A 12,438-nucleotide genomic window follows, 5' to 3' on the forward strand; every position below is an offset into this window, starting at 1 on the left:
GGCATGGTCTTCCCGTTGTCACCCTTCTGGTTTCCTAGGACTGCCAGTCTCTGTCATTTTCCCCAACTTTTCCAAATATCAGTTCACTTTATAAAGGTTCTCATTTATTTGTTTCTTGGCCTTGGCAGTGGTGGTGTTGACACTATTCCTCTAGGTAGGGCCACATAGCCAGACACATCTCTGACCAATCAGGGACCAGCAGAGGAGTACCAGCCCAAATTCGGACACGCCCAATGATGTTTTCCTTTATTTATCTACCTATACTCCTTATCTCCAAAAAGACCTCAAGGAATTTGACATCATAGGGATTTTATTTAAGATTAATAAAATAGAACAGGGAAATGAGAGTGTTAGGAAGAACAAGGAAACAAACATGACTGTTCTTTGACACTGAGCTTTCTGGCCGCCACTGTCTCCTTTGATCTCTGAATACTCCTATAAAGTAACTTCTACGATCCTCTTACAGCTGAGATTGTTGAGGCTCAGAGAGTCTCTCCACATGCCTAAGGTCATGTCATTTACAAGTGGTAAAACTGGGATTTGCACGTGGGTATAGATGACTACAAAGCATAGGCTCGTAAACTCTACTAAATTATCCATGGTGGGGAACAGGGGAAGGTTTCATGTGGGAAGGACCTTTCCTGGCCAAGGAGATGGTGTGTGAGACTGCAGTGAGAATTGACTTTGATGATCCAAGACAAACAAATCCAGTTAGAACCATCTGTCCTGGGATCCTGTGAGTAAGTCATTTAATTGTATGTCATGAACTGATAATAAGTAATAGTAGCCATATGTACAGCATGCTGTACTTTTCAAAGGGCCTAAGTCCCTGATACCAGGATAATTGTCCTACATCTTGGGTCCTTTAAGACCAAGGAGACATGTCATGTTCCCACAGGGACTGGATGTCACCTACACCTGTACTCCATAGCTGCAGCACATACTGTGTCCAGATCACCCTAATGCCAACCAACCACCTTCCAGTGTGGATGTCCTCCTGGAACCTCCCAGAACACTCTCGTGCTCTGTGGGATGGTTGATTCTGGCACACTCTCATCTTCATTATTCCTCACAGGGAATATGTCCCACCTGAAAAGCTAGACATTCTCCCACCACCTATCCCTGCGTCATGCCGCCCAGCACACCCCTCAACAATACTTCTTTGGCTTTCTGAGATTCCATTACAGCAAACACAGATGGACACCGATAGAAAAGGAATATGATAATAATATAAGAAGAAGGAAGGAAAGAAAAAGATAGAATTTTGCATCACCCTGTACTAGTCCTGGGGTACTTCTAGGAGTCACACTGAAAACTGCCCGGAAATGCAGGAAAACAGGATTGCAAATACATTAATTCAAGGACAGAAGTCTTATGCACCATTCAAAAGACTTCTCACCCCAATTATATTTTGTTGGAAGAGTAGATTCAAAGAACAGTTTTAGATCTCTGAGAAAGGGTTGGTAAATTAATTGTACACTCTTTAAATATCTGAGCAAGAAATATCGACTAAAAAGGAATTTAAAAACTGTTTCTTCATGGAAGCAAAGGTTTTATATGAGAAACATAATTGCACAGACTAATTTAAAGCTCAAAATTAACAGAGATGAGGGAACTGAACATATTTGAAGACAGAGAGTAGAAAGGCGGAGAAGAAAAGTTCCAAATGAGAAAAAGGTAAGGAAAACCTTCTCACTACAGGAAACAAATTTGGGACTTTAGGATACCCTTTCTCTTGAATGCAGCTGCCATTCCCACTATGACAACTCTTCATTTCCCCTTAAAATGGAGGGCCATATGGGGAGGTGTAGGCAACATCAGGCCATATACGGCCCACAAGCATTTTTAAACGTTACTTTCTATCCTATTTTAACCCAAACGTTTTAGTAGAGAAGCTTACAATTAGCCAAACTGGTTTTGGTGAATTTTACTCACTCTTCTACATAGTAATACAAAGGAGAGAAACGAGAAGGCCTAGATAATAGTGGAAACAAATTTTATGTTTAATCAACAATTAGCCTTATTCTTAAGTGATAATAACTATACAGTCTTTCTACTATCTTCCCATCTGGGAGAATCTGGCAGTATAACAATTCTATGGTAAAGCTATCTTTCAGATAACACTCCTTTCAGATGCTTTCAAGACTTCTCTGTGACCCCAGGTCCAATCTAACTATTGAACTTGACCCCTAGTTGTTCTGGACCCCCCTCAACAGTACTACATATTGCCAACTTAGAGAAATTCTGATAAATGGAAATCAAGTTTATATAGAAAATTGATAAAATACAGAATAAACACACCTAAAACAATTTTAAATAGAACCTCAGAGGCACCTGAAATTTCTTTACTTACAAGACTTTCATTTCATAAAATTTTCAGGAATTCCCTTAAAGCATATCAGCTGTAAAGCTGTGTCCTCACTGTCTTCTCACTCCGTTCCCCAGACATGCTCTGGGTCTAAATCAATACTCTACTGCCAGCACGGGACGTCTTCCCTACTTATCTCTTCTAACACTCTTCTCTAAAAAGACCCTCAAAATGAATTGCTTCTAAATGAATTATTACACATTTATATAAATAAAATGCTATGCAGCCAGTAAACATAAGGTTAGAGAATGTTTATTGATATGGTAACATATTCACAATATATTAAGGAAAATGGATTACAAAACACCATTTACAATGAGTCCAGTTTTTAAAACTTAAGGCATAACATACATGTGTGTGTCTGGGTGTGTATAAATATATCATTCATATACGTTTAAAAACATTGGAAAGACATATACAAAATTATTAACAATGATTATCTTTAGGGGATGAGATTATGAATGAGTTTTTTCTTCTTTTTTATCCTTTGCAATGAACATATATTTCTTTTGCCCCATTTAAAAAAAACAGTGTAAAAGCCTGCTCTTCTAAGAGCCTTGCCCGGCTCTGGAAATCACTTCATATATTACTTATATAGTGTTGTGGACCACTATGTTGGAGCCTTGATGTGTAATGGGCCCCAGAACTGGACAGTAAATGATAAATGATCCTTTTAGATTTCACTTCAGAATTCCACCCCTCACAGTTAGGATCCATCAGGAACCCCCTTTTACATTAAATTCTATTCTATAGCAAAGGCTATGACAATGACCCTTCAGGCACTTGTCATATGTGTCCATGTCCCCACATCAATTTGTCCTCATGTGTTTTTAACACATGCATTACATTAGTGGTTTACAAATTATCCCCAAGGATCCACTTAGGCGCTTCGAGAGGTTTGAAAAAGTTGGATTCAAGCATTTTGTAAAAATATATAATTCTAATTATTTATAAAATGCAGTTAAAAAATAACCTGACATATTTTAACATAGCAGAGACCTGCAAGTCATTACTTCATGCCACCCGATTCTCTGTCATTATTGTGCAAACAGCTAAACTTTAATTGTATGATTGTTTAAGAAAATTGTAGTTCTGCATTAGTCTTTAAAAAAGCAATATAGAGCAACACAGAGGATCTATGTACAGAAAATGGAACCAGGCTTACAGCACCACGACACACAAGGTCCAGACATGTCTGCCCACCACATTTCCCTCCAAGGCCTAACAGTGAATTGTGCACAAAGAAGTAATGGTTTAACGCATCTCCTTATTGTTCTACTGTTAGTTTTAGTACTTAGAATAAGTATTATATTTTTCTAGTCTTTTATGTTTATTAGAATGTATATCATACTTGGTAATTTTTGGTGATACAACTTTGAAATAAAATTTTTCTACTTAATTCCCTTTTCAAACGCAATCTCTCTAGCAGAGTATCTGGGCATTGCAACATGAGCTATTTACAAATTGTTAGCACATCTGAGCAAATGAGAATTTCTGTGCAACCAAAACCAAATGAAGACATCAATGAAGATATCACATTAGGGTGACAAGGCTGCAACTGTCATTCACACTGCCCATTGTCCATTTTATCTTCACAAAACAGACACATTCTTCTACTGTTTACTGTGTAAGCAACTTTGTTAAAAGTATGTCAGAATTTGAGCATTTTACTTCTACCATTTGGCCCAAGCCACCATCCTCTCGTGAATTATTCCAGGGTCTCCTCATCTGTCCTCCTGCTCGTTCACCCCTTGCACTCCCTATGGCCTGTCCTCAATGCCCAAGTCAAGGCGTTTTCTGCCCAACACTCTCCATTGGCCTTTTCCATTCCCTTAAAAGTAAAAGTCAAATTCCAAATAATGGTGCACAAGGCCCTGACTAACCTGACACCTTGTCACCTTGCAGACCCCAACTCCTGCTACTCCCCACTGAACTGTAACAGTCACGGGAGCCTCCACATGATCCTCAGGCACCCCAGTACCCTCTCACACCAAGGCACTTGACCTTGCTGCTCTGCTCCTTCTACCTCAAGTGGTCTTTACTTCCTCATTTCCAAAACGTCTTTAAGAAGCAATGGTTTAACCAAATGTTGTCTTCTCAATGAACCCCTTCCACATCATCCTTACTAACAGCTCCACTCCATGTGTCCTGTCTGCCAGGTTTTATATCTCCCCCTTTCACTTATCAGTATCTGAGATAACTCTTGCTTAAATTATTTATTTATTGTCTGTCTCCACCAACTACAGTGTAAACTCCATGAAAGCAGAGAATTTTGTCTATTTTGCTCCCTTCTGTATCCTCAGATGCCTAGAACAGTGCCTGGCACAAAGTAGCCAGACACACAATAGATATTTGTTGAATTAATACAGTATTCTATATTTGGATTCATCACAAAATTCTTATCAATAAAATACCATGTTTAAATGTTTTCTATCATGGGGTCATTTTTAAGATTTTTTTTATGAAAAAAGAGTTTTAATGCCACAGAAAAGAGTTGTATAAAATTATAAGTTCCAGAGAAACGTTTATGTCTTCATTATAATTTAGAACTATTTATAGTCCTCAGCATAATACTCCAACAACCATGCGGATGGCACTGATCCAAAGGCCATGCATCCTTTTGAAACAGAGTCTCTCTCTACCCACTAATCTCCACATATGTACGACAATGATGTTCTATTTAAAGGGAATATTCTCACTTTGGGTTATATCATAAACTTGATAAAATAAATTAAGGCCACCCTAGGTCTTTCCTAAAACTATTTCAATAGTCTTTTCTAGCACACTCTGTGATCATCATTTTTGCCACATGCATCTGTTTACTCAACCCTTTCTTCCCATACGACAGTTTCTTTCAAGTATACAATTTTTGTTACATCTTCAAATCACACACATTCATTAATTTGCATATACCTTTGTGGAAATATCTGATACACAACTGACATCCTATTGAGCTCAGTGTAAGCCATGTGGCTAAATCATGGCCCATGCCCCACGGAGACTGCTTTTCCTGGATCATTTAGTATACAGCTCTTCTCTCCAATCTCCACTTCCCTCCATTCCACACTGCTTGGCAAGTCTATGATTTTAGAACAGCTTTGCCTACAAGTGAGCATCATAATTTGAATCTTCATCAGGGACAAAACAGGAGACTTTGAGAATCCAGATGTGTCAGTTATGCCAAGATTTAAATATTTTCTCCTCAATCTAATGACTTACTTATCCTAATGATATTGCACAGCACAGTATGATGAAAATCGGCAGAGTGATAATTTGATATTACTTTTATTCCCAAAGTTTATAAAATTTAAAAATACTTATAACAGTCTAGTCACAATTGGCTAAGTTATTGGTTGCCATTAATTACAATAGACTTTTCAGTCAAGGCATAGATGTGTATGTTTTTTATACTAATACATGTTATACCAAAGTAAAAATAAATTGATATTGTGGCAGTAGAAATGAGTGCACTGGACAGGGATTATGGAGCTGGTCTAGCTACATCTAATTCTTGAAATCACCAAGGAAGTGTGAAGTCCAAGTAAATTTTATACAGTTTATACAAAAGTCAACAGGAGATGTTTTATTGCAGCCTTTGATCCTGATGGTTCAAAGTGAATAGAATTTGCACACTTTGAAATTTAAGCACTATACCCACCTATGTGTTATCTATAACCATATCAAAGTAGACACCAAGTTTTCAATAAAAATACAAAACATTCCTGCATCACAAGGTTGAGAACAGAAAAACAAGCACCTGGAGTCAATAAAATACAAAAATCCATCAGCTCTGCTGATCAGTATGAGTTTACACTGAAAGAAAAAAACTGCTTGACAGGATTCTAGACACCAAACTGAAAATTGCATGTCACATCTTGATCAACTCTTCTTTAATCACATTCTGTGATTTCTATTCACAAGAACATACTTCTTTTTTCTGATTTATTTATATTGAGATCTTCACCACCACTGTGATCTCTGTAGTTTCTACTTCTGTCTTTGTCAATAACTCTTCATTGACAGGAATATTAGCATGCCTTAATATAAAACCAAATTCTGCATACCACTAATTAACCTGTTGCCATTCTGTTAAAAAAACAAACAAACAGAATCCCAGATTTTATAAGCATTCTTTTCTGTCACATCTGCTATTCAGAAGATTCACTCAGGGTGAGAGATACCGGCAATTAACATTTCTAGCTTTCCCTTGCACAGCACCCATAGGACAAAATCACAGTGTTGGCCATCCAGTGTCCTAAGCAGAGGTCCTCCTAAGCAGCGGGGTACCACGTGAGGCAGCCACACCTTATTCTTTGTGTGCTGAAAATGGGCAAGTCTTCCAAAATCAAAGAATCTGAAGGGTCATAGAAAGGGAAGAGATTTTGGTTTTTAGTTTGTAGGGCATTCTACATCTTTTTCTTTTCTAGATCAAAGTTCTCTGGAGAGTCTGGCAGGAGCAGCACTGTTCCTGTCAATGCTGACACCTGGCTGGACCCATGGGCGGCACATCAGTTAGGGATGGGAATGGTAAGAAAAATCAGCTGGAGGGAAGAACATAGGTTGACTGCTTTGCCTCAGCATTGTCTCAGGGTATTCTAATAGGAACTGGCATGGGCTTCCAAAGCTGTGAGCAGATCTGCAGTGTCCTGTTCCCTGCCTGACCACTACCCAGGGCATTCCTTCAACATGTAATGTCAAGACCTCACTTAACCTACATTTTTTCGCTTTCTGCTGAATTCTCTCAAACCCAGGAGTCCAGGACAAGAGGAACTCCACCTCATTCATGGTTGCAAGCACTGGGCATCAACACCACCACCTCAGCTGAACAAATGTAGCAAATCAATAAAACATAATTTAGTACCTTTCAAAACAAAGAACATGGATTTCATCTCCTTCATAGAGTTTTCAGGTACACAAGCATCATCACATTTTACAACTGTGGGAGTGGCCACCTATTGTCTGTGCTGCAGTACCACTAGATGCCGCCAACACCCATTTGAAAACTTGAAGACTCACTCTTATAAGAGTTTGTAATTGCACAATGGATCAATAAAGTTCCTCCAAATTTCACTGCAGTTAGAACGTTTCCACCTTAACCAACCATGTACAAACATTTAAAAACTTGCTATGCTTATTAACGCCTCTTAGGGATGAAGACTAGCATCTATAGCTATCCTTGGCTTTGAAAATGCTCACTGTAAAGGAGGACTTCGGTGATCCTCAATTATTTCCATCAACCACCTACTTTGACCAATTGAAATCTTACCTAAATCAAAGGCCATACACTAAAATGACCAAGAAATCACTCAAGTAAAAAGCCAAAGTTTTCCTAAAAAATCTCTTCCACACTAAAAATTCATTCCGAGATCAAATCAGGACGCAGATTCTCCCAAGGTGATCCTTCGGTTTCACCTGGCTGACTCTCTCTGGGGAGCCCCTGTCCTCTTTTCAGACTATGCATGCTTTCCTGAGAGCCACAAGATCACACTCCAGCATTCCCCAAGCCACAAGCAGGGAGGCCAGGACTTACGTTATTCATATACTCGCTGAGCAGGTCCTGGAGCGCCTGACGCACGGCGTTGCACTCGGCCACGATCCTCTCGCGCCGGTCGTCGCGGGTGCAGGACGAGTCGGCCATGAGCGCCGCGCCGCTGATGATGCTCTCCAGCCTCTCCTCGAGGGACGGCCGGAACCTGGCCTCGCTGAACGTCATGGGGTCCAGGATTATCTTATTCTGAAAGCCGAACAATGAAAAAATCAGCAGAGAAGAGAAGATTGACTTTGCACCCTGTTTTCTAAACCAGCAATATGGGAGGCGGGGACTTCTCTGTGGAGAAGAAACTGGTTACTTAGACAAATTCTAAAGAGGCCTTGACACAGTAGCAATGTTCTGTAAGATATTCTGCCCTAAATCTCATCTTCAGGGACAAAACAGCACATCTTGTTTTAAGAATGTGTTCTTGGCAAAGGCTATCTCATTGAAGAGTTTTCAAATGAAATTGTGACACTCACTTGGCTTTTTTTAAGTTTGCTGTCTTCGAGGAAAGCACATTTCAGTGCAGCACTTTCAGGGATCATGGGAAGATTTGAGAGCCCCAGAGCTAGAACATAATGTGTAACCAACAACTTCAGGATGCGTTAGTGGTGACCGATGTACACATCACATCCACCTCATGAAAAGCAGACAGTCTCATGGCAGGATGCCTTTTGAAACTTGGGCAAATAGCATCCAACAGGCATAGACAGTACAGGTCACTTCCTACTAGGAACTAATATTTGTATGAAAACTAGTGCTCTAGGAAAGGATTCATAATGTCTGTGCGTCTCTGTGTGTGTGGTTTGTCACAATTAACTGACAGTATCCTGATAGTGGTATGAAATGTTCTGAAGGAGCATAGATAAGAGGAAAATTAGTGATGTTTCCTAAAAGGAAGGTGTCACAGAGAATTTAAGCTTAGTGTGGCCCCTGCTAAGTCTGTGGAGCCTGGAAACATGTAGGGGCAGATGACCAGGGTTAGACAGAAATATGCATCCAGAATTCAGAAGATATAGCAGCCTGTAGAAGGAGCAGGTATTTGGACACAAGGTAGTGAATGGCATACTAGTAAAGTAAATAGAACAAGAAGAGTAGACCAAAGAAGACCCAGTTAATATCAGTTTCCAAGACTATGTAGAAAGATGAGAATGAGAAAAGAAGATAGAAAAGGTAGTCAGAGGGATAGGAGCAGAACCTGGAGAATATTCCCAGTAAGTCAAGGGAGTGGCAAGACTGATGAAGTGTGTTGGTTAGATAACTAACTGCATGAAATAGAGAGGCAAAGCTGACTTTGCCCAATGGCTTTTTCTGCTCAAAACAAGGAAGATCATCCTAACAAGGTTAACCAAGTGGAATGACCTGCTGCAGGAAATAGTATGCTCATCTTCACTGAAGGTGCACACAGAGATGCAAGGACCAGAGTAGTGGTGATGGAGTAAACGATCTTCCGACTCTAGGATCTTATGGTGAATTGCCATTCTATTACCATTTTCTTTGATGTTCATCTGCTCTTAAATGTTCATCAAATTAAGAAATATATATGTACGCATAAGGTTAGAAAACACAATTTACCATATCTACAAATATAATAAGAAAATCAAATGAGAGCCGGAGCTATACTATTGACAATCTGCCAACTGCTGAGTACATACTCTGTGCCTGCTGGAGTGCTTAGTGCTAAAAGGAGAGGGGAGAGCATAAAAGACACTTATGTGATTTTTGTCTAGTGAAATATAAAATAACTTCTTAGTTATTACAAAATAGGTCCGAGTATGTGCTCTAGGAAGGTTTTCCCCAACTCTCCAAAGTTCCTAAGTATTTGTTGACGGTTGTGCTCCCAGCATCAGTGGCTCTGATTCTCGGATTCCTTCTCAAATGCAAGTCTCCATAGCAGACAGATCCTTCCAAAACAAGGACAATGCAGTCCTGAGGAATGAGTGCAAGCAGAGGGCGACTTAGAAAGAAAGAAGCACACACTAAACACAGACAGGACTGAAGTCCCCTGGAATCTTAGGTTTCCAAGGAAATTACTCATTGATCAAAATTTCTTCTTGTTTAGAGGGCAAATGCATGGAGTCGTGCAAACAGGAGATGAGCTATTCTGTGGCTGGTTTTGGTATGAAGATCACCTTCACACTTGCACTCTCTTAGATCTTAGAAAGAGGATGATTTTTACTTAACTCAGAATAGTGTCCCTCAGACCCTCTCCCTTGTGCCATAGTAATCCTCCAAACAGTGTCCAAAAATCCTGTGGAGGCCTCAGTGCAGAGGATGGCTTTGCAGAGTCCATCATTACAGGTGAGATTATCAAAGGAAAGCTGAGAGGGGAGCATAGGTGTTCCTGCTACACGTGTCATCTGCACAAGAGCTGATCGGCAATGACTCTTCTCAGCGGGATCCATTTGAATTCTCTCTTGTTCTAGCTCCGTCTTTCTTTCTACTGCTTTTCAGTTGATGCATTTATGGTAATTTTACTTACGATGTAGCATGCATTAAGTACTGATATTCTAATTAAAGAAACACCTGGTCAAAATATAATTAGGCTTTTTTCCTTTATAAAGATTATTGACTTTCAAAGAACTCTTGTACAGAAAATCATATTAACATAAAATGTAATAAAAATTATTTGTTCTGCTTTGAGGTTTCAGGAGACCCTTCAGAATTATATATTGGCTCCAGGATAGATTTTTATTATTCTTTGGGACTAAAAATATAAAGCAGTACCAATTTGATGGAAATATACTGAGGTAAATTTGAACTCTTCAATGAGGGCAGTTGTAAACTAGTTTCTCTGCAGCACAGAGCAAAATGTACTACTGTCATTAGAACATTACTTCCTAAATTATTTTCCATGGAACACTGAGCTTAAAGATGTAATGTTTTGATGAAAACATAAGTTTCCCTGGCCAAATATGTTTTGGAAACACTGCATGGCCCAGAGCAAATTATCACATGAAATGCTGTGGGGAGTTCTGCATTAAAGGAGTCAGTTTACTGTAGCATTCCTCAAACCTATTTGAGCACAGAGAGGGTCTCCTTTAAAATGCACACTTTATCTATGAGAACCCAAGGAACACACTTTGGGAAATGTGGGAAGAGAGAATTTGCAGTGTCAGTCGCACGAGCATTCAACATGACATGGCCCGGGGCTGTTGAGAAGTAAATGCACTGAAACATTGAGCTTGAAAAACTCTGCATAAAAGTTACACTATTCATCACTTTTCTAATGGAATTATTCATTATTTATAGATCACAGGGGAAAAGCTTTAAAAAAATCTCCCTGGAAAAGAAACAATAAATTTACAATATTCAACCTATATCTGTGGTGGAGATGGGAAGCCCTGCAATGATGGATGTGGAAGGCTGGTGAGGAGAAGCCACTCAGGGGAGAGAAGATGCATAAAGGTGAAGGGCAGTGTCCACGTGCCCACGGGTATCTGTGCGCTTGTGTGTATATGGGGGTACGGATTGCCTGTGTTCGTTTATCTATAAGTGGGTGGGTTTCAGTTGTGTTTAATGGGTGAATGGGGATGTGTGTGTGAGGATGGGAGTGGGCATGGGGTGTGGGTGGGTGTGTGGGGGAGTGTTCTGAGAACTGGCCAGATCTCAAACCAGCTTTAGGAAATGAGAAAAGAATGAGAAAAAAAATGAAGCCAGGGGCCTAAGGGCCTGAGGAAAAGACAGTTTCCACAGTTTCTATTCTACAGTTGCTAAAGTAATAGGAAAAAAACAAACTCCTGGAGCTGAATCCTGAGCAAGAAATACAGAGAATGAAAAGCAAAGTGGAGTGTGGGAGGAGTATCTGCTTCTGCATTATTTGGGAGTGACTTAAAAACACACACCTAGGCAGGTTCTCTTCAGGGTCATTTCAGCGGAGCAAACACATCGCCTCATTTGCCTGCATCAGCTCAGCCTGGCCCCACTTCTCTGTGCGGCTGCCCTCTGCTGGTCGGAAGGGGCACATCAGCAGCAGCGTCCAGGATCAAAACTCCCCTCCCTGGTCACTGATGGAATATTTCAAATGGCTAACATGCCAGTGCCAGAGAGAGCAAGGCCAAGCCTTCCTGTCTCTCCCTTTATGACAGAGATATGCTCCTGCGAGAGAATTTTAGGCAGCTTCCAACTGTACTGACTTATTTTAATCCACTGAGATTTTACATTTTAAATATCTAAGTCTCTTGCTTGCATTCTTAAAGCTCATTTAATCTCTTTATCCTTTTGATCTTTTAGTTCCATCATATACTGTCATTTTAGTTTATTTTAAAATTGTGGGCCTACATTTCTTTATCTTTGTCTTCTTTTCTTAAATAAGACTTTAATTTCTTTGTATTTTGTCTATTTTCATTCTGCTTATTTGATTTGCATAATATTTTGTGTTTTGTGACTTTTACTTCTCTTATTTTTTATTAACATCTTTACTTTAAAAAATTATTGTTTTCAATCTTACAGTTTATGGAGTGGCCATTGGAAAGCATGGCCATAAAGATAGCGGCTACAATAATTCACTGCCAAGTACAGGAGGCTAGGATCCTAT

The 12,438-nt window shown here is 39.7% G+C and overlaps 1 protein-coding gene across 9 annotated transcripts in view; it reads right to left on the reverse strand.

The window, feature by feature from the left end:
• The window catches only part of CTNNA2 (catenin alpha 2), a 1,089,251-nt gene that overhangs the window by 665,722 nt on the left and 411,091 nt on the right, over positions 1-12,438 (reverse strand). For all 9 annotated transcript variants that reach the window (XM_070573725.1, XM_070573723.1, XM_070573722.1 and 6 more), the window contains exon 7: positions 7,899-8,102. In XM_070573725.1, the coding sequence (XP_070429826.1) occupies positions 7,899-8,102 (204 nt within the window). The remainder of the gene's footprint in view (positions 1-7,898; positions 8,103-12,438) is intronic.

Source organism: Equus przewalskii, chromosome 14 (genome assembly GCF_037783145.1).
Source record: "Equus przewalskii isolate Varuska chromosome 14, EquPr2, whole genome shotgun sequence".
Classification (NCBI taxonomy): Eukaryota; Metazoa; Chordata; class Mammalia; order Perissodactyla; family Equidae; genus Equus; species Equus przewalskii.